Source organism: Mytilus edulis, chromosome 3 (genome assembly GCF_963676685.1).
Source record: "Mytilus edulis chromosome 3, xbMytEdul2.2, whole genome shotgun sequence".
Lineage (NCBI taxonomy): Eukaryota > Metazoa > Mollusca > Bivalvia > Mytilida > Mytilidae > Mytilus > Mytilus edulis.
Genome location: NC_092346.1, coordinates 105,486,970 through 105,511,026, shown reverse-complemented (window position 1 = coordinate 105,511,026; position 24,057 = coordinate 105,486,970). Strand labels below are relative to the sequence as shown.

The 24,057-nt window shown below is 31.8% G+C and overlaps 1 protein-coding gene across 2 annotated transcripts; it reads right to left on the bottom strand.

The window, feature by feature from the left end:
• Positions 1-845: 845 nt before the first annotated feature.
• LOC139514729 (importin subunit alpha-4-like) lies at positions 846-24,057 on the bottom strand. Of its 2 annotated transcripts, XR_011662678.1 has the most exons (15): positions 23,677-24,057; positions 21,452-21,496; positions 20,864-21,027; positions 20,516-20,611; positions 18,700-18,785; positions 16,824-16,910; positions 15,991-16,205; positions 15,200-15,331; positions 13,154-13,282; positions 12,644-12,748; positions 9,687-9,758; positions 8,333-8,495; positions 6,986-7,077; positions 2,200-4,532; positions 846-2,114 (listed from the first exon to the last, which is right to left on the bottom strand). XR_011662678.1 is itself a non-coding variant. In XM_071304362.1 (14 exons), the coding sequence occupies exons 1-14, from the start codon at positions 23,749-23,751 to the stop codon at positions 4,437-4,439; spliced, it is 1,557 nt and encodes a 518-aa protein (XP_071160463.1). In that variant the 5' UTR covers positions 23,752-23,853; the 3' UTR covers positions 846-4,436. The 2 variants fall into 2 exon arrangements, 1 of the variants encoding a protein (XP_071160463.1); XM_071304362.1 differs by having other exon boundaries at positions 846-4,532; positions 23,677-23,853.

The window sequence follows — 24,057 nt, the reverse complement described above, 5'->3', positions numbered from 1 at the left end:
TTACAAGTCAGTATCATATCAGGATAAGCCAAAATCAGCCACTACAAGAGACTGTTTGGGCTCACCAAACATTGAAAAGTGATGGCAAAATATATCTCTGGTTAAAATGTCTATATAGATGTCCCTAAAAAGCATGTGTGTATAGTTTAAGTGTACTGATTAGCTTATCCACGGACAGTTACAAGATAAATGTAATTGTACAAAAAAGTTTTAGATGAACAAGATAACCAAATTTGATCATTTCAAAAGGGATTTTAGAGAAATTTGGAATAGAAAATTTGATTTATGATGGGACAAAGTGAGATGTGTGAAATTTTATTACTGAAATGAGATTCATGTTAGTGGCCCTTAGATTATGTAAATCTAGCAAATGCACACAAAGATATAAAATTAAATAGGAAAATCTACAGAACACCACATCAGATCTAGTCTTCCAAAGACAAATAAATGTTCCAGACGTTCTAGATAAATAAAACAATGGAACACCACATCAGATCTAGTCTTCCAAAGACAAATAAAAGTTCCCGACGTTCTAGATAAATATTCTAGATAAATAATTACTGTAAACAATGGAACACCACATCAGATCTAGTCTTCCAAAGACAAATAAATGTTCCTGACGTTCTAGATAAATAAAACAATGGAACACCACATCAGATCTAGTCTTCCAAAGACAAATAAATGTTCCCGACGTTCTAGATAAATAATTACTATATAACAATGACTGATAGGAATAAAAGAGGAATGGGGTATACATCAATGACAAAGGAACTAATGACTCGTGGCTGCTTATATCAAAACAGAAATTATAACTGGCCAAGGCAAATAAAAGACTAACTGAGAAATAGATAGATACCGATTCTCATGCTATACATGAAGACTGGTACATTTTGTATTTATTGTTGGTTTCATTTATTGCAGGCTGCTGCAAAACAACATGTTTTAATTGAAATATATTTGTCTTTTATCATGGAAAACTATTGCTAGTCATTCTAATAGCACCATTTATATACCAGTTAGAATGTTAATTGGCATAAAAGCATTGCAAATTTCATTGAAATTCTGAAGAAAAAAAATAGTTTCCTAAACCTACTAAATAAAAACATAGAATACTATAATGCAACTGGTTTCCAATGACAAAAACAAATATATTTCAAAACAATAATTTTCATTTTTTTAATATTCAACAATCTTGCATAAAAAAGTTCTGACTTGAAAGCCAGTGTTATAAATAGCCATTAACTGACTGGCAACAATGAAAACCTTTACACAATAATTACAAACTGAGAGAGAGGGCCATCTTAACATTCAGTTCATAACTTTAAAAATTTGGCAGTGCAGATTTACTTATAAAATACAGGATTTATTAAAATCCATATACACATATGAATCCATCAAAGGATATTTCAAATAAACTAGCCTAAATTTATAACAACTTTTAGTTGTTACCACATTATATACATATGTTACATAGTTAAAATGGCCCACTTTTTTGTCTACAATATTTACAAGGCATTATACATACAAAATATTCTTACAGACCAAATAATATGGCCATATAGCGTTACAGTTTATCATAAGGATGTACAGTCTCAATCTCCATCGTTTCTCGCCTTAAAAGACTTCTATATCAATATTTATGAAATTGGTAAATATTCTGTATGAAGAAAGTTCTGCTAATTTTTTTTGTTTCAACAATAATGGAATGGAAAAACACAAAATCTTTTATTTTATCATAAATTGCAACATTCTTAAAATTAAAGAAAGCAACACATAAATCAAAGTTAACATACAACAAAGGAGTTCTGGAAAACATTGTATTATAATAACATTAAATAACTCATTTATACTGCCATACAATGGTCTTCTTTGTTTGTTATATACATGTCAGATAAACAATACTGAATTAAAATGTTTACAATCAGGCCAAGTCAGAAAAATATAAACTTAAAAATTATTTTATCAAAATTTCTATTAAAGAAGCATAAAAACCATGCAGTAAATAAGCTTCCTAGATTTGCCTACAAGAAACCACCCTGGAATAGATCTATAATAATAGGCAGGATTAACCTATTAAACATAAGATGGCATTGCAGTAATATACACGAACATATCTGCATTACACAGGGAGCAAACATTATCAATAAATACAAGTATTTCTATTGGGTAAACAGCTACCTTTCCAGCAACAACAATTACCCAAGTATATCAAAGGAGATGTGGGTTATGTGAATGAGACATCAACCAAAATTAAGACAACTTCTAAAGGTCAATCAATGCCTGGTCTTCAACAAGTGTTGCTTTAGGTCTAGAAAAGATTTTTTTTCTCAATTTGAGACTACAAAAGTTTCTTTAAAATCATTGAAATGACAAAAAGAATGCATTTGAGACTCTGAGATCTGTATTAAGACTTTATGAAGTTATGACTGTTCCATGAGCTAATTGACTACAATATATACCAGTAAACTAAAATCAGACAGAACATTTGTATAAGTGGTAACCGAAAGCACATTCCAATTCACAAACATTAAATGCATGCTGAAAGTTAATGAAAGACACAGTAGCTTTCCTAAAGATTTATATACTGAGGATTCTAATATTTTGATGTGTCAAGAAAAAGTTATATATTCATGTATATTTGATTTCTTGGTTTTCTACCAAATTGTGTATACAAGCTTACAGAATACAAGCTTACGCAATACTTGAATTTCGTTTTAAAAATTGAAAAATTTGTAGTTTACTATTATCATAGAAATCCATCAAATAGTAATAAATCTTATGTCATTCTGAACAAGTAACTTTATATAATATCATTTCAATTCAGCAGTCAGTAAATTTTTACTTATTAACCTGACAGAAACCTAATGAAACAATGAGGATGTAGGTTATAAATAAATGAAAATGCAACTTAATAACCGGGTCATCTTTAGGTATAAAATCTCTTCATCAATCACAGCCTGAATGTTGGATAAAGATAAATATTTTTCATGGTACCATACATATCACCTTGAGAGATGTTACACCTGGTTTCTATGACATATTGTTCTGTATCTTAACAGTTCTGGAGTAAACCAACCAATGAAATTTAATCTAACCATACATGTGACCATTGAGTTGTTCCACCTGCTCTCCATGATGAACATATTTGATGTTATGAGAATAAACAAATTGAATATCCTACAGACAGTACAAATGTATAGAATGCATTTAAATATCTAAAAAAAAATGTTAGCCTAATTTTACTTTAATTTGCCTTTTCTAAATAACTTTGAAAAACTCTTTTTAAAATTAATATGTTTTGGCTTCTTAACAAAATAAGATTTCTATGCACTAACCTTTAGGTGTTAAATTAGGTATTTTATGCTTAGAAATCCGCAATAATGAACACAAATATACCCATCAATGAAAATCTCATTAATGGAGAAAAAAAAACATAACAGCCGTCTTTTCAATTAAGAAATATTGCTGAAATTATGACTATTCAATAAACTACAACAAAAATTGAGCAATACTGAAAATAATGATAAAGTATAAAATTCCACAACATTTTAACTAGAAATATTAATGTCCAGTACTTAGACAATGGAGATTGTAGAATAAATGACATTTTGATCTATCCTGTATTGAGATATACAAAACTAGTGCCTGAAAAAGCTTTGTAATAAATACTTTTTAAATAATAACAACATGGTTTGATGGTAGGTGTCTGTTTCTATAAGAATGTCTATTGCATTTCAAAATTATATTTAATATTTTCCCTTATTATACTTAATATATATATTCAATTATAGGTAGTTCTCTGTAAATGTACTACTTCAGCATCAAGTGAATGATATTCTGAAAAATTACCATGTAAATTAATAAACGAGTCAGTTATTAACAACGACTGAATGTTTTCTTATGTCAAACAAAGTCACAATATCCACATATATTATAGACATGACTACATTTAAGTTTACACTTTGTATCATTTACAAGTCTGTGTACAGTGTAAACAAATGATGTTTTTAGTATTTTTAGGCATCCGACCTTCTGACATACCACATCATAGAATAATACAGAATATTGATTCTATGCATATCAGATGTATGCATCTAGACTAGTACCACTTCACTGCATTTTATTTAATAAAAAAAAAAGAAAAATAGGAGATAAACAAATGACCTTTAACGGAATTGTTTCTGAATTGTAAATAAATACTATCAATAGCACTAGCATAGGCAATTATGATGACCATAGTTCTTTGGCAACATTAAACTGTTGCTATGGAAACCATGATATATAAATTGGAAATGGCATAATTCTGGAGTTGAACTGAAAATTTCTGCCATGGCATTGTCTTTCTGAATCCTCCATTTCTGCTGATAGATGAAATATAAGACAAGTTTTTGACATAACAGCATGTAAAACAAGTATTCATTGAGGCTACAGGTTCGTCAAAACTTAAATCCTTCTTGAGGTACTTGGGCATTAGGATCAAACTGGAAAGCATTGTTTTGTTGTTCTGGAGCAAGGTTGGGATCTTCTTCAATCTGAAAACAAACAACTTAAAATTACTAACTTGTATAGGGCGTAACGGAGCTTGACACAATGTAACAATGCAAAGATATATATGTGATCTTAACAAGAATTACTCATACTTTTACCATTACAGATAAATCTTATGTTTAAAGATTATAACAAACGGAGATAAGTCTATGTTTAAAGATTATAACAATTAAAGATAACTGTATGTTTAGAGATTATAACAATTAAAGATAACTCCATGTTTTGAGATTATAACAATTAAAGATAACTCCATGTTTTGAGATTATAACAATTAAAGACAACTCCATGTTTAGAGATTATAACAATTAAAGATAACTTTATGTTTAGAGATTATAACAATTAAAGATAACCTCTATGTTTAGAGATTATAACAATATAGATAACTCCATGTTTAGAGGTTATAACAAATGAAGATAACCCTATGTTTAGAGGTCATAACAAATGAAGATAACTCTATGTTTAAAGGTCATAAATGAAGATAACCCCATGTTTAGAGGTCATAACAAATGAAGATAACTCTATGTTTAAAGGTCATAAATGAAGATAACTCCATGTTTAGAGGTCATAACAAATGAAGATAACTCTATGTTTATATGTTTAGAGGTCATAACAAATGAAGATAACTCTATGTTTATATGTTTAGAGGTCATAACAATAAAAGATAACTATGTTTATATGTTTAGAGGTCATAACAAATGAAGATAACTCTATGTTTATATGTTTAGAGGTCATAACAATTAAAGATAACTCTATGTTTAGAGGTTATACCAAATGAAGATAACTCTATGTTTAGAGGTCATAACAAATGAAGATAACATTATGTTTAGAGGTCATAACAAATGAAGATAACTCTATGTTTAGAGGTTATACCACTACAAATAAATCAGAATATGATGCTCTATCAAACAGAATCTGAGAGCAACACTGAGACAGACACACAGACAGAATTCTACAGCTTCCAATTTTAATCATCAACAGTTAATAACTGTTTCAGTTGCACTTCGTTGTCATTCAGCAATGATCTGGCTCTAGAAAACTGTCTGGTATGATTGAATAACTTTCACACATCACTCATACACCTCAAACTTTGTAGACCTCCTTCAAGGGTAATCCTGGTTGTTTTCACCTCTTCATCATCATTACAGTACAACCTCATGGGTTCATTTACAACATCACATACACACTATCAATCAAGTAAGTGTCTGTCTCACTTTTCATCATGTATTGTACGAGTATTTTCTTCATAAAACAGAACATTTGGTTTAAAATACACTAATTTTGCAAGAAATTGTAATTATCTTAACAATATCCATGGTTAAAACCAAAAATAAACTGACATAGAAATGTGTCTCATCTGAGTGCAGTTTTATTATGCAGGTGCTGAAACTTAAATATAAATATTGTTCATGTAGTTGATGCAAAAGTTTTACTCAATGGACAAAGAGGTAGAGCCAAATAATCTTTATGGATACGAAATGCCCAAATTTAAACAAAATATCATCTACTTACCAATAGTGATTCACCTTAAACTAACCTAAATCCTAAACAATTTTTGTCTCAATTGTTATTTCAACACAAATGAGATTAAAATGAAATAAAACTTTTCCTTTAAAATATCAAACAAAATCCAGTTAGGGCTCAGCTTTTTAATACTTGCTTTCTTAAATTATTTAAATGCAGTAATCAATAAACTGTTAAACTTGTTTAAAATAGCAAAAAGTTGTTCACTTATTTTGTCTTAAATAATTGTCAAGTAATAACACAGAAAATCAGATGTTGAAGCTCGATCAGACAAAAGTCTGAGAACTCCATGAGATAAGTACAGAAAGTTACCAGAGATACTCAGTAAATCTTGAAAGTCAAATCTGATTTTGGACATCATTAGTAAGTATCTTACTTCAGATTATCCCATACATGTCACACAATCAAGTTAATTTTAAGTATCTTACTTCAGATTACCCCATACATGTCATACAATGAAGTTTGAAATATCACTGGTAGTCTTAACATAAAATACATCCTTACAAATTAAACCCATTTCCCAAAAAGAATTTACAAATTTTAAAATTAATTAAAAAATTTATTTAAGACTGAAAAAATAAAATTAATAAAATACATGTAGTTTGGTGAATACTAAATTGATCGATTTGTAATTTAATTACACAAAAAAATATAACTTGATCTGTCCCATATTGAAAATCCAGGAAAGCTGAATCTGATGTCTTGTCTTTTATCATCAGCTTTACAAGTTTGTATTACTTGTGTGTAGCTTCAACCCACGAATGTTTCATTCAAGAGCAGACATGACCAGGATTATCAATCAAGAGCAGACAAGGTCTTCACTGAACTTCTCTCTTTATCATCATTTTCTCCATTTTATAATTTTACAACTATTTGTAGCAGGAGAATTATAAAACCAGTCTAATATGATACTTACATCTTCAGAGAAATATTGATCAATTATATCATATGCTAGTTTATATATCTCTTCATTCTCATGATTCTGTAAAGTTTCTATTTTATCTAAGCCTGCAAGTAAACAAATGGAAGTATAGCTTAGCAGCAAACAAAATATATATTCATTGTTAATCTGTTTTTAAAATAATGGTACAAGTTTTAAAGTAAAAGTGTTTTTGTCTTTTTAAAAGTTCTGCTGAACAGTCAAAGTCAGTCATGCTTTAATATGAGTGAAAGTTATCTCACAGTATTTCTAATTGTTCCACAATAACCATTCAAATTACGGTAAATGTTCATAAATACTAAAAGATGTCCCTCGTACAATGTAACTGGTTCAGACTTCTAACTGGTTCAGACTTCCAGACAGATCAGTTGTTGTTTGCTTTATGTTCATTGCCAAAGATTAATAAACAAAATATACTGATTGATATCTAGGTCCCTTTCTTTACAATCTAATTAAAAACCAATCTCTCATCGCTCCTGTTTCTGATATGTCGCGTGGGAGATCTAACGAAACCCGCTTTGAGTTCACATGTAAGTGACCTCGTAGGTGTGTCTTTTTCGACCAATGAAATTGAGTCTTCCACGATCTTGGAAGTTTAACGTAAGGCAAAGGGATGTAACTCATTTTATTTACGACGAAATCGTCAGTCAAAATAATTCATAAACTTTTTTGATTGGCTTATTAATAGGTCGTCAACTCATTTGCATATCTTTATAAATTCATAACTTTTAGTTCACTCACATGTGACCTCAAAGCCGGTTTCGTTAGATCTCCCACGCGACATATCAGAAACAGGAGCGATGAGAGATCGGTTTTTAATTAGATTGCTTTCTTTATATCAGTTGTTTAAGTCTTCAGTCAAAATCTTAAATCTTTTTTAAGTCAAGCACTTCCAACTGATTTTTACAGTTTGATATTATGTTGTCCTGTTGAGGGGGGTCCAGGATGATAATCTTTATACTCCTGTCCCAAGCCAAGGGATGGTAACTTTGATGTTGGTTGTCATAGATTGTCTGCCTAAATTGTTCCAGTATAAATTAGGAAGTTGGTTTTCTCTTTTGAATTGTTTCATATTTTGTCGTACAGGATCCATTTAGATTAATTTACAGAAAAACCTTTTGCTCATGGTTGAAGCAATACAGTGATCTTCAGCTGCTTACAGCCATGTCTTTTGATCTTTGGTGGACAGTTATTACATGTGTTATCATACCACATCTTCTTACTTATATAAAATTGGTTCACTAAAACCAAATATAAATATGTTTTTATATTGGCAGTAAATTGAATGCAAATTTCAACAAATTTTAATAACAGTTTCCTTACCTTGACATTCTTCAATAAGTTGACAAATGTGATCCACTTCTGTTCCAGCCATTTTCAATATATTATTTATGCCATCCAAAACAACATTAACAACTTGAGTGTCTTTAACACTGAGTAAGTCACAGAATGGAGGAATAACTCCGTTTTCTACCACAAAATGCACCTAAAATACCATTACATTTCGATATTAATACAAAAATAACCTATTTATACAAAATATTATAAGCAATAAACATTTAATTTTTTTTTTAAACTACTAACAATTTCATCTTTGAACAAATTTGTTAAATTCAGGAGGAGATAATTAAACTGGATACTATTTCAAATAAATCAGATTTTGTGATCTCTAAAAAAAAGTTGACTTATTGGATGTTATGGCATTTGTAAAAAGTGTGGAAGATCTATTCCTGGTGATTGTTTTTACTGGATTTGGTTTCTATCATTTGTAAAAAGTGTGGAAGATCTATTCCATGTGATTGTTTTTACTGGATTTGGTTTCTATTATTTGTAAAAAGTGTGGAAGATCTATTCCTGGTGATTGTTTTTACTGGATTTGGTTACTATCATTTGTAAAAAGTGTGGAAGATCTATTCCATGTGATTGTTTTTACTGGATTTGGTTTCTATCATTTGGAAAAAGTGTGAAAGATCTATTCCTGGTGATTGTTTTTATTGAATTTGGTTTCTATCTCAAATATGAATTTGGTTTCTATCTCAAATATATTTTTTCAAGATAAAAGGCAAAAAAAGAGACAATTAGTAAAACTTGTGACTTGGATCATTGACACCTGTAGAGTGTTGAGTAACAATTGACAGTAGATATTGTTTCACTATTTTTTTTTTGCTCTTTAAGTTTGTCCTTCTATTACTGTTACTACTGTGGTTCACTTGCACTGGTATAAGTATCAAGTTGATAAATAGTATTATCTCTATTTTACAAAATTTTCCTTTGATCTTACTGACTGATAATTTCCTTTCTCAGCACAGTGGAGTGATATGAAAAATTATAGATAGAAACTAAGGGCGAACATGGCCATCGTCAATGAAATTAACAACTCGTCATAGGTAAAATAGCGTTATACAGATTTTCATTGGTCATCTTAACTCGATTGCTTTTCTCACTTTGGCCCTACCAGCTCAAGCGAGAAAATCAATCTCGTTGATCAACAATAATCTATAAACATATAAAACCCTCATATTGATGAAAAAATTGATATAATCCACTGTTATGTTCAAGCTAGTGAAATTATATCCAGTAAATTGATCATTTGAGTGGAATTCCCCTAGAGATGTAAAGATAGTTCATTAAACTTTGTTTTTTTCTTGTTGTGTCAACAACACATTGTCATACTAACCTGTTCTTTCCTGCCACTTATCGTTAAATTACTTATTGCCCATGCTGCTTCTTTCTTTGTTTGAAAGTCACCCTGCAAAAGAACGTTAATGAATAATGCAATAGAAAAGGCATACAATTATCATTCATGTCAAAGGAATTTTTTTGATGGTCAGAAATAAAGCTTTCTGCTAAATTAAAATACACTATATTTGCTTCACATCACGGTGAGGAGCTATTAGTTTCAGTCGAAAATATGCGCCATCTTGAATAAATTACATATCACGTATAGATTCTGATTGGATGCGGCTGAGATACAGCAACAGCTATTGGTTTAAATGAGATTAAGAATTACAGACTTTTCTCCGACAGGATAAGACATCAAATGCTGGAAAATTGACTCTATGTGTATTTCAGTTCCGATCAACTGGCATTAATTCATGTTCGTTTCATTATGCATACCTTTCACAGATAAATTCAATATTTAAATGTCAGTTATTAATACGTGTTTATTTGCTTTGTTACTCTGCAATTTGCATGATTTGCTTTGCTAAACACTGTTCATATACAATGTTCACAAAAATCCATTGTCTGAAGTTTATAACTTCTGACAATCTAGGCACACCTCCAGAAAGGCACACCTCAAGGGTCGTGTCTATTTCTAATTGTTTTAATTTTCAACAAGAAATTTAGATTTTTTAACCCTTTCAACGCTACACAAAAAAATAGAAAAATGGCTGCTGCTGCTGCATTTTTTTGTGTTCATTCATTAGAACAGTATATTCCTTTTCAGACTGCTGTATCTTTTTTATTATAAGAGATACAGAAAAGGTTGTTGCATGAAAAATGCTCAGGAGAGTATGAACTGTAATGTTAGGCAGTTATTTCAGTAAAATTTTGATCAGGTTACCTGCATTTTCAGGTAATTAACAGGTAAAAGGTGTAATTTATTACATTTGTGTTGAATTTTGAATAAAAACTACTTTTAGTCTTCATCTATTTTGTTTTTTTATCTGCCATATAATAAAGAAGACACCAATTGCTCGATTCCGTAGCGTATTGCACCATACACAACGTATTATGTAATCATGGCTAATCCTCGTCGTCAGTTTCGCCATAGAAATGCTGAAATATTTCCATATTTACAGCTTCGTTTCCGATTTCCGCCATTTGCATTTGTCAAAATATTTGTTTTTATTTTCCTTCAATTTTCCTTCTACTGCATGATTTTACAATAAAAATTGCCGGGATTTCAAGCGCAAATGAGACCTTGCAAATCCTCGATTCATACAAGGAAAAATTAGAGAGGACCCGAATGAAAACCGAATGGTTTAAGAGTCCTTATGAAAAATCCGTTGTCATCGCGGCATATGCCGCGAATAGCAGTGGCGGACGGCGTATGTCATCGTGGCATATGCCGTGTATAGCGTTGAAAGGGTTAAAAGCATGGATGTAAAACGCACACTCTTAAAGTACATTCATTTTTCATCAATCAATATCTAAAACATTTTCAATACTTATAAACAAGAGTGCACACGCTGAAATGTCTCACCTTCTTTACTAATCATTGATATTATGTTGATAGTCCTAAATATAAAGCTTTATTACAATTGTCTCATAAACTTAACATTTACCAAGATAAGTAAACATAGACCAATGAACCATGAAAATGAGGTCAAGGTCAGATGAACCATGCCAGGCAGACATTTTAACAATTCTTCCTTACAACAAATATAGTTGACCTATTGCTTATAGTTTAAGAAAAACAGACCAAAACACAAAAACTTAAAACTGAGCAATGAACCGTGAAAATGAGGTCAAGGTCAAATAAAACATACGCGACTGACATATAGATCACAAAACATTTCCATACACCCAATATAGTTGACCTATGGCATAAAGTAAGAGAAAAACAGACCAAAACACAAAAACTTAACTATAACCACTGAACCATGAAAATGAGGTCAAGGTCAGATGACACCTGCCAGTTGGACATGTACACCTTACAATCCTTCCATACACTAAATATACTAAACCTATTGCTTATAGTATCTGAGATATGGACTTGACCACCAAAACTTAATCTTGTTCACTGATCCATGAAATGAGGTCCAGGTCAAGTGAAAACTGTCTTACGGGCATGAGGACCTTGCAAGGTACGCACATACCAAATATAGTTATCCTATTACTTATCATCAGAGAGAATTTAACATTACAAAAAATCTGAACTTTTTTTTCAAGTGGTCACTGAACCATTAAAATGAGGTCAAGGACAATGGACATATGACGGACAGAAACTTCGTAACATGAAGCATCTTTAACAAAGTATGAAGCATCCAGGTCTTCCACCTTCTAAAATATAAAACTTTTAAGAAATTAGCTAACGCCGCTGCTGGATCATTATCCCTATGTCGAGCTTTCGGCAACAAAAGTTGCAGGCTCAACAAAAACCACATGCACACATATTTCTACCTTAAATTAGGGTAAAGGTTGTTAAAAACTTCGATTTGTTGGTAGAGCGAAGCAGTCCATAGCTTTTCAGAAAGCTAAAACTTGTTAGACTTTTGTCATTGCGATTTTCAACAAAAAAAGGCTGTTGTCTGAATTTATCAATTCTTTACAATATCTATATGAAGAAATCCCGATTATCTGTTTATCATTCTTTAACTGGTCGTTTTTCCCTCCCTAAAACAGTTTTACGCTTGACGAAAGCAAGCTTGATAAATTCTCCTCTCACATTGCAACTTCCCTAATAACTTCTCCTCAGTCATTGTGACGTCTCTGATAATGTCTCTTCTCGTCTCAAAGTCTAATGAATTATGGAGCAACTGAGCAGGGTGTGAAGGGAAGGACAATAATTATAAATAACAGCAGATGTAGGTACAAAGTCCTATACATAATGGGCAAGATGGTAGTAGTAAAGCTTAAGAAGGGTCAGTCATACCATAAGATTTAAACAATAAAGATTTGGTATCTTACCCTAACTAAATGATGAATTATTAATGGAATTAATCCAGCATCTATAACAGCTTGAACTTGTGTCTGGTTTCCAGCTGTGATGTTTGATAAAAACCATACTGCTTCCTATAATTAGAAGTAACAATCGAGGTATTTACAAGTTTTTAATTTTGTTCTGTTTACCATCTTACTTAACCAGGCTCAGTGTCTAACTTAATATGCTGTGGTCCGAGTTCCCTCAAGTTTTTCATATACTGCAGAAAACTGATTCTCATTTTGTGTAGTCCTGTAGTGTTATGTCGTTTACATAAAAATCACAAATGTCCATGCGTTACATAACACAATTTACTGTCTGAATTTTCCCAACAAATCACAGAAATTTCCTACAAAGATGAGTGTACTGGTGTCTAAATGTGTCAATAAGATTCTTTTAGATACAAGTTTTAATTATGCAAGGAACCCTGTAAGGTTAACTGTGTGCAGACTTAACCTGACTAAAATTTGTGTATCAGTGATCAGAGGAAGACTTACCTTATTGATTTTTTCTTTAGGATGAGTGAGTAACGACGGGAAATGTGACAGAGCATCACATGATAATACTATTTGAGTCTGTTCATCCGTACCAGTTACAATATTACCCACAGCTCTAAGTGCTGCTGTCTGTAAACAAAATATCATAAATTAATAAACATCACATACACAGAAAAGTAAATATTACTTCTTCCAATGTAAAATTCTATCTATAAAAAAAACCTTGCATATATTATTTTGAAGGTCATACATAAAGCAATTAAAGAACCTTAGTGAGCACGCTCACATACCCCACGTCCCCACATTGTCATTGGAGAAATTAAATAAGTATAAGAAAAAATACTGAATAATAAATTCCTGTCAATATACACATCTACATAGTATGTCCTTATTATCTACAAAATTTCATGAAATTCTGTTGTGTGTTTTCAGAGGAGTTGTGATGACAAACTGTTGCAGAAGTACATTGAAGCAAATAAGTTCAAAGGAGCATAACTCCTAGAAAAAAAATTGAATCGTAATTTCCTGTTGATATGCACATCTACGTAGTATGTCCTTATTATCTGAAAAGGTTTCGTGAAATTCTGTTGTGTGGTTTGAGAGGAGTTGCGATGACAAACTGTTGCAGTAGTACATTAAAGTAAATAAGTTGAAAGGGGCATAACTCCTAGAAAAACAAGAATGTGTCCTCAGTACACGAATGCCCCACTCGCACTATCATTTTTCTATGTTCAGTGGACCGTGAAATTGGGGTAAAATCTCTAATTTGGCATTAAAATTAGAAAGATCATATCATAGGGAACATGTGTACCAAGTTTGAAGTCGATTGGACTTCAACTTCATCAAAAACTACCTCGACCAAAAACTTTAACCTGAAGCGGGTCAGACAGACGAACGAACGGACGGACGAACGGACGCACAGACCAGAAAACATAATGCCCCTCTACTATCGTAGGTGGGGCATAAAAATTGAATCGCAATTTCCCATCGATATGCACAACTACATAGTATGTCCTTATTATCTGAAAAGGTTTCGTGAAATTCTGTTGTGTGGTTTGAGAGGAGTTGCGATGACAAACTGTTGCAGTAGTACATTAAAGTAAATAAGTTCAAAGGGGCGTAACTCCTAGAAAAAAAATTGAATCGCAATTTCCCGTCGATATGCACAACTACATAGTATGTCCTTATTATCTGAAAAGGTTTCGTGAAATTCTGTTGTGTGGTTTGAGAGGAGTTGCGATGACAAAAAACAGGACTGACGGACGGACGGACTGACGGACGGAAGGGTCAAAAACATTATACCCTCCGCAACTTCGTTGCGTGGGGTATAATAATGTGCACTATGAGAATATGTAGCGTTTATCTGTGAATATAACAGTCCTAAAACATTACTAGTTTCTTCATTAGATTTATTACTAACATTTGGAGATGTGGTAAGATTGCCAATGCGACAACTATAAACCAGAATGAGGGATATAAACAACTAGGATACAGAATGATCTTCAACAATGAGCAAAACCCATACACATTTTCCAGTATATGTTTTGAATGTTGTCTCATATAATTTTATTTTGATCACCAATGTTCAAAGCAAAGTACAAGTTAAAGAATTGAAATCTAATTTAGATAAAAGCCACTACCTCCTAAAATCAAAGCATTGTAGTCCTTGAAAGCAGTTTCTGTCTACTAAGGGACTAGTGATTAAGTTCAGTTAATTTCTTCATCTTTAAAAACTTTAGAAACGGCTACCATCAATTTAGATTTAAATTTTGAGATACTCCTGCACATCAAATAATACATACAGCAGTTATGACCCTGCATTACTTTATACGTCAGTACTGGTACAATTTTTTCATAAATTGATTTTGCTGCAATCTATTTTTTGTCAAGGGATTCAATCTTACCATGGTACATGTTAGTAACAGTAAATTTTGGAACGTATTTTGGGTAACTTCCCAAAAGTGAACCTTGTCCTGATAATGTAATCAAGTTTACTAAGTATATCTAAACAAGTAAAAAATAAGTTTTTGGTGAATTTTAAGTTACCTGTACTTTTACATCAGGATGACTTAATAAAGGAACTAAAAACGGGACAACACTTGAATCTATCACCATCTGTATCTGTTCGTTACCACCATCTGTTAAATATGATAATGCCCATACTGTATCAACTAAAATCTGAAGAAGAAAAATAACATATGATCATTATAATGTTTGTTTACAATTAAACATCTGTTAAATGTAAGGACAATGCCAACTTCTTTTTTATAACAAATATGGTTTACATTTTGCTGATAGTATCTGAGAAACAGACCTTATCACTACCTTGTAATTATTCTACATACCAAAGTAAGTTATTCTTTTTACTCATAAAAACAACTGTTTATGATTGAATATTTATCTTCCAGAAGAAGAAAAAAAGTATAACAAAAATATTATTTTTGTATCATCGCTGTCAGATGAACATGTACCCCCTTACAATCATATCTTCACATAGTTAACATATTGCTTATAGTATCTGAGAAACAGATGTAACAATGAAACATAATGCTGACTTTTGACCAATGTAAATTAGGTCATGGTTTAGTGTCATAGATGACTATTAGTCTGAAGTTGTTGTCTGGATACCAAATGTGTTTGATAAGGGAACGACATCATACTACTATGACAACTGCAAAAACTTTGCAGTCATATAAAAAGTATACAACATAGAGGTATTTTTGGTACAGCTCGGACAAATCAGTGGGTTGCAAATCAGTATACAAAAAAATATTTTACCTTCAGATATATACTCAACACATTTAAAGAAAGTCATTAAAGAATGTTAAAATACTTACATTTATATCTGTGTGATGTATTAACTGGTTCAAAGCAGGTAAAATTTCTTGTATAGTTTCCAATGGTGGAGGTGGCTCTTTATTTCTACATAAATTAACAATAACCCATGCTACGTTTCTGAGGAAAGGTAACGGAATACTAGGATTTATAAAGGCCAGTAATGGCTTCACAGCTCCTTCTTTTATCACATAATCTCTACATTCAGGACCATCCCCTGTAATAATAAATTGTATAGATTGTCTCTTGGAAGACTTTTGATATAATATATTCAAGAATTTAAATTTAAAGTGATTATTTTTGCAGTCTTGCCATTTAAATTTTATTTTTGTCCTTGTTTTTTTCTTAAGGAAAGTTAATTTGACAATTGTGTTAGAGAATTAGTTTAGATCTTTGAATGTCTTGTATGTACAACCAAGGTTTACTCATTAAGTAAAATATTGATGGCTAAATAAGTGCCATTAGCAAAGACAAACCTCTGTAATACTGATAGACGACTTTTTAAAACTGTTTCCTCGTTATTCCATGAATTTCTAACCTGCACATTGCTATTTTGTTAATATAAGTTGTGACATCATTTTGATTGCTTTCTCATGTACATATCAAAAAGCTCAAACAGCTATTCAACTGATTTTGACTTATTCATTGCTCATAAGTTTATTTAAAGGTTTATTTGCCATTCCTTGCATTTCAATGAAAAATTAACCATTTTTTTTTATTTATCATGGTAAGAATAACCCAATAGAATTTTTTATCATATAAGTAAGGTACATCTTTTTTGTAAGTTTTCTTGTTTTGAATATCATATTTAACACTGATGGAAGTAGTATATTACCTATTATATTTCCTAAAGCCCATACAGCCTGTTCACATACATTTTGGTGGGGTGATGATAAAAGTCTTAGAAATAATGGAACTGCACCTGAAATAAACATAGATCAGTGAGAACATTTTTTAAGATACTAGGATTTTTGCAAATTTTTCAAAATAATTATTCTTCTTACTTTTAACAGATAGCTCAATAGCCCCAATATATGACCTGTATGAATCTTCAAAAAGTACAGAAGTAAATTTGATCGAACACTAAATTTTTTTTTGCAAGTATCGGCAAAGTCTTTTCTAAACCACACAAGTTCATATGCAGTATCTGACTAATGAACATTATCATGGCTAACAAATTTCATCAAATGAAAATTTTAATAAAAAAGGTTAAAGTGTTTTTCAAGTTAATTTAGAGCTTGACGTATTGCACCAACACTTTGCTATTGTTAAATATGTTGACATTTGGTCAAAGGGTTCACTGTAGACTGCTATTGTTATATATTATACATGTTGACTTGAGGTCAAAGGGTTCACTAACTTTGACTTAATCTTTTTATGATGTCTAATTTATTTGTTATGTTTGACCCTTTGAGCTGAGAGCATAGAAAAAACATTATTAAAAACTTCAATGTGGCTAACTCTATATGAATATATATTTTCAACTTTTAATTCCTAAATAATGATATGGTGCCATGATATGGACAGGGTTTCCGCTGGCGGTCGCCATTTTCGCAATTTGCGAAAAAATAATGATTGTGGCGATTAAAATTCGTCATTGGCGAAATAATTTGGCGAAAGAAATATATATAACGATTTATTTTCAGCCATCTTGTTTATTTACTTTTTTCGGGTTTCTCTGATTTTACCGATCAGACAATACTCGGAATTCACCTTGAACTCGTTAAGATTTTGACAGAAAATCAATAATCAGCTGATTGCATTTATAGCTATAGACATCAAAGGACTAAATAATAACCAGGTGTTGATTGTATGATATGACAAAATGATATGGTTAAATGGCTTCTGTCAAATGTCACAAAAGAGATTTATTAACCACTTCGCGACGCACGTGTTTGAAACAAAATGTTTACGCTTCCTCTCCTTCTTTTAATGATAGTCCAGAAAAGAAAACTGTTGTTATGACGAAAAATGTTCAAAAGCAAGAAAGGTCTCTGATTTAAAACTTTATCATTTAAATTTCATATAGATAATTGATTTGAGTGGGTCCTTTAAAGTCGTTTCAGTGACCAACGTGTTTCAAGCATATAGTTTTACTTATTTACCATGTTTACGATGATCTAGAAAAGAAAACTGTCGTTATGAAGAAATCTATTCAAAAGGTTGGCATGAGAGTAACCCTTCAATGTAATGACTACACCTTACACGATGGATCAATTTCAAGTGATAAAATGTTTTGTTTTGTTGTAAAAACCACTTCTTATTTAGGGGGGGGGGGGGCTAGGAAAAAAAGGAAATTTTTAAAAGAAAAATATAAAATATATCTGTGTTACTTGGCGAAAAAAATAATAAAGTGGCGAAAATTATATTGTTTTGGCGAGAGAGGTGGCGAAAAAAGTACTTGACCAAGGGGAAACCCTGGATATGGATAAGAAAACAAAAGTTCATTTAGATTTGTACAGATGATATTTCCAGCAGTCACTGCACGATAATAAACATGAACAAAATCATAGTTTGTTTAACCTTAGCCATATCGAGGTAGAGTAACTGAATTATGAATGATGTTAATTAACGATCCCTATTAACATCTGCACAATGTCACATTTCAAAAACCCATTTATACCATCAAGATTTCAATTTCGTTAAAAACATTTATCTCTTAAATAATATTGATTACAAAAACTTGACTATTTGTATGTGCTGATACCTACCAGCATTTACTACAGCTTGAGTCTGCCGTGATGTTCCTGATGCTATGTTTGTGAGAGCCCATGCTGCTTCAAACTGCAAAGATGGACTGAAAACATCAAAGAAATGGTTTGTTAAAACTTACTTTGGTACAGTAATCCTAGTAAACTTTAAACATGTTAAAGTAATAAGGGATCACACAATTTTTTATATATTTTGCCAAAATATTTTTTTTAAATGAATTTTACTAATAAATCACCAAGCTTGTTTTTTAGCGACTGTGTGCAAGAAATTGAAAGATTTTCCAAAGAATTACACTGACAAAAAAGCATTATCATGTGAACACTTAATAGAAAGGAAAGAAAATTAAGAACGACAATCTGTCAATACCCATATTTTGGCATTGCACAAGGTCATGTTTTTCTTTACCCTTAATCTATTGGATGTTGGATGTGTATCGATTTTTCATTTTAGTCTTGGATACATGATAATTTCTTTATTAGTTGCTATTGGCTTTAAACTAGCTGTCAGTAACTGTGAGTACTCTCAGGTTCATTAAGATCTTTTAATTGTTGTTGTTTGTAGGATGAGGGATGGATATATATCCTGCCTCATCCTGTCTGTGTTTTTGGCTAATTTTTTTTTTAGTATCGATCTGATCAGTTAAACCTTTATCAACTGATTTACATAATTAGTTCTTGTGTTGTGCTGTTACATCATTGTCTCGGGAAAGGGAAGGGTTAAGCACTCACTTAGAACATGTTTAACCCGGTCATATTATTTAAGTGCATGCACAGGGCCGTAACTACATTGAGGCAAATGAGGCAAATGCCTCATGTAAAAAATTTCAAAAAAAATGAAACAAAAAGTTGTTTTCAATAAAGGAGTATTGGGACATAATCGTACACAAAGTCAATATATAGAAACAATACAAATAATCAATGGTCAAAGTTTGTGTTCCTGCTCTTCATCTTGATACTTGCCAGATGGTATTAATAATTATGAGAATTACGATTTTTGCTTTATCCTACATATCGGTCTTTTAATGTTGTCTCTAATACCTAAAAGTCATAAATTACAATGAATCTTTGTTTTTGCTTTGGGACCTGATTGTCGAAAAAAATATCTAAAAATTAATTAAGCCGTTTCAATGCAAGAAAGAGTCTGGGAAACGCTCAGAATGCACGATTTTGCGTTATTTTTCTCAGAGCTTCTAGGGGTCTTAAGCGGCCCCCAAACCCCTCGCCCAAAATTTTTCGCCTCGCTCCGCTCTGCAAATATATTTTGCCTCACTTTTAAAAGAGGCTAGTTACGGCCCTGATGCAGTTCAGTGGTTGTCGATGGTTCATTTGTTTTTTTCATGAATTGTTTTGTTATAAAATTGGCTGTTAGTTTTCTCCATTGAAAAGTTACATATTATTCATGCTAGGGCCTTTTATAGCAAACTATATGTTATAGGTTTTTCTCATTGTTCTTCGTGCTGTATAGTTGCCTTAACTACTTACATCCACTTCATTTGAGCTTAGATGGATAGTTGTCTCATTGGCAATCATACCACATCTGCTTATTTTTATATAGCTGACCTACTGCTTATAGTATGTCGGAATCAGACTTGACAGGAAACTTAACTTTGACCAAGAAACCATGAAATTGAGGTCAAGGTAAGAATAAGATGATCCATGCCAGTCAGACATGTATACCTTAAATTCATTCCATACATTAAAAAAAGTTGACCCATTATTTATAGTATCTGAGATCTATTTTATGATATAAAGTAAAGATCAGTAATGTAATTTGATGCGTAGATTGCCATATAACAGATATTGTTTACCAACTTACAGATCATCTTTCAATAAACAATTAACAAGTATTGGTAAAATTCCGGATGAAATCAAATCGTCTATTGGTGGATTTCTGTCACTTGAAAGTAATTTCCTGTAAAAAAATAATTGTAAGCTTTGTTTTAATTTTTATTGGATCATTAAAATATTTAAAATATACACAAAAAAAAGTTCCACAATACAGTGTATAAGGTAAAATTATATTCTTGTTTAAATTATCTTTGAAATTTGGAATTTATATCTTCAAAAAAACTTCATTTGAGATCTTGTCGTTCAATATTTAGATATGATCTAAGGCCTGAAGGCTTTGTGAACCGTTTGCCACAGATTATTTTTGGTTAGATACCTTGCTGCTTGAACAGCACTCAGTTGGACATTTGGTTCTTCACTGGCAGCATTCTCAACAATAGTCTTTAATGACTGATTTGGTAATTTTTCAATCTCATCAGAATCTGTACTATCCTGGGCAGGTACATTTCTCCTTTTCAGAACATGTTGCTCTCTTTTGTTCTGCAATACAATGATATAAGTGAGATTCAAGTCAGAGTCAATTCAGGTATTTAGAGTGATAAGGTTGCAATAAAATGATGTATAGTAGGAAGTGCCAGAGTCAGGTCAGATATTTTTCAATTACTTATCTTGAACAAAACAAGTGCAATTGTGAGCTTTTGCTTACAATAATAATACCCCAATATAAGAACATGTATTCAACAAACCAATCTGATTAAAATACAGTCCTATGGTAATGTCAAGGTTTTGCTAACGAGGATCTGACATCACTTCATTTCACTCTCTGTTCTGGAAATTTGATCATCAGCCAATATTTTTAAATTAAAATTTTTTTCAGTGCTCTGAATTTGGTTTTAAATGTTGCAGTTAAATTCAGCTTATATAACATCAATTATGATCTTGAAAAAAGTAATAGTACAGATACCTTTCTTAATTCGATGGTAACTTCAGTTCTTCTTCTACGCATTTCCTACAATAAAAACAAATTAGCTACATGTACATTATATTAAAGGAGGTTCACACAGATTACAATGTGAAAATCTGAGCTTTCAAATTTGTATTCATATGTATATGGTCTTCAAGTCAATAGCAGATTGATAACATTGAATATAGACTTATACATGTAGTGTAGAAATTATTTTGCCTTCATTGAACCCAATGCCGGCAATTGCCAGCTGAGGCTTGGTCCATATTTTTCACCATAAGATGTAAAAAGAGACAACACACTCTGGTTTCTTGACCAACTCTTTTCTTCAAGTACATTAAAACATAAGAATTTATATCTTATAATATTTTAAGATTAGTATCACATTCCTGGTGAATCCCATCATATAACTTGTAGAGAATCGGTTACATATATGATCTTACATTTTTTTTTTTTTGGTACCAGTGTAATTATTTTAGTTACCGTGTCCTCACTAGCCTTATTTAAAGGGCTGTAACACCCCACATTTGAAATTTGCTCTGAACTCCCTTTCCATGGTGTTAATTTTCACTACGTAATTCCACCGACCATGTCAAATAGATTCATTAATTTTTAATAATCCTTTGTTTATTCTAGATTAATCTGACACCATAGTATTGTATTCCTAAACTATAACTTGTTGAGTATGAATGATTACTTAGCAAAGAAATGCTGTGCAGGATCTAATCAATCAAACAATATATCTGCTGTTAGTTTACTGCATGGAACTGCTGTGACTTAGGATAGACACCGTAAATTTAATCTTAACTTATTAAAGTTACAGTAATTGAACATCCTAGAATTTCTATATGGTAATAATGTATTTGTAGATCCCTCCATTATCTGGAACACCCCTCAAAACTGTGAGGGTAGTCACAGTACAGTGGTATCAATTCACATTCCCAATAGACCACTTTCGAGTTCATCCAACACTGGAAAAAACTCGTCAATTATGCATGCCTTTATGATTTCATATATTAGATAGGGGGGAACGCCTGTATCCCTGCACTATTAATGTTCATCAAGCATCTTAGTGATTGTCACATTATTTATGTATGTGCCTGTTCCAAGTCAGGAGCCTGTAATTCAGTGGTTGTCGTTTGTTTATGTGTTACATGTTTGTTTTTCATTCATTTTTTTATATAAATAAGGCCGTTAGTTTTCTCGTTTGAATAGTTTGACATTGTCATATCAGGGCCTTTTATAGCTGACTATGCGGTATGGGCCTTGCTCATTGTTGAAGGCCGTACGTTGACCTATAGTTGTTAATGTCTGTGTCATTTTGGTCTCTTGTTGACAGTTGTCTCATTGGCAGTCAAACCACATCTTCTTTTTTATATGGTGCAGTTTTTGATGGAAATGCATCGAACTCGAAAGTTGTCTATTGGGATTAGTGGAGATGTGGTACTTACATATTTACAACAATATTTACAAAGACAATCCCTACCCCAACACACAGGGAGTGCTAGGACACCTGAATGTCTGATCATGAAGGAAGCCAAAGCTGATCTGCAGCAACAGACAAACCAAAGAGTATCATAAGATTGATTGATGTCCTATACAAAGCAGGGTGAAACTTAAAATTACACTTCTTATTTCAAGCGTCCTGAGTCAATGTTGAACCCTGAACCTTCAGCATTGTAGCCAAACACCTTATCGCTATTTGCCCGCCATTTCTGGATATCACACAGGTTCCCGTCAAGTTTTGACGTCATAAAACAAAATATCTGATGCCACAATGGAAAAGTGATTGTTGTATGTGTCAAAAGTTTAAGCGGCCGGGTCAGCCGGGATTAGCGACAAGGTGTATCGGTCGTAACACCTAAACCACAAACCCACATTACATCTGAATAAATAACCCTTGAACCAAAGCATGATAGTGAACAGATTTTTTTTCATAAGGAAAAGGAAACTCCTAGTTAGTATATCATGTTTATCTCTGCAAGACATGTACACCAAAATCTGAAAAGAAGGAAGTTGAGTTTGGATAACAAAATAAAATATGAAAACCTAATGTATATTTTTTTTTGTTTATCTAGTCTAGTCGTGATTAGGGCATGTAGGAATAATTTGCATGCACTGATTAATGATTTTTGCAAAAAGCACATGTTTTTAAAATAATAGGGGACAGTAGAAAAATAAGGATCACATTCCGACATTTGAAATCTGTCAACCGAAAATCTTACCTCAGCATCCTTTCCTTTATTTTTGAACTGTTGGGATCTACCCTTTTGTTCAAGATTTTCAGTCACTTTTTCCATTTGATGATTTAAAATGTATAAAATAACTTTCAATGAAAATCAAAATGCCGGCCTCAGTCTGTGAATCATTGCCTGACCTTGTGTAAGAGATGATTTCATTGGCCAATCGGGTACTTTGACGTAATTCTGAATTTTAACGGAAAATTATCGGTCACGTCAAAAAGTAAAGATAATTGGCATAAATTTTATGTATTTCTATCAGAAATAGAATATTCTAAATTCATAATATTTCCATAAAACCCGAAAATTCACCAAAAAGACTAAAATTTTGTAAAATTTACTATAAATATTGACCAATCAAATTTT

Excerpts from the sequence above, each read along its gene's own strand:
- LOC139514729 (XM_071304362.1), bottom strand. The coding sequence starts at position 23,751 with ATGGAAAAAGTGACTGAAAATCTTGAACAAAAGGGTAGATCCCAACAG. Across the intron at positions 12,749-13,153 it reads CTAAAGAAAAAATCAATAAG|GAAGCAGTATGGTTTTTATC; the intron begins GTAAGTCTTCCT and ends TTCTAATTATAG. Across the intron at positions 9,759-12,643 it reads TAATTCATCATTTAGTTAGG|GGTGACTTTCAAACAAAGAA; the intron begins GTAAGATACCAA and ends GTTCTTTTGCAG.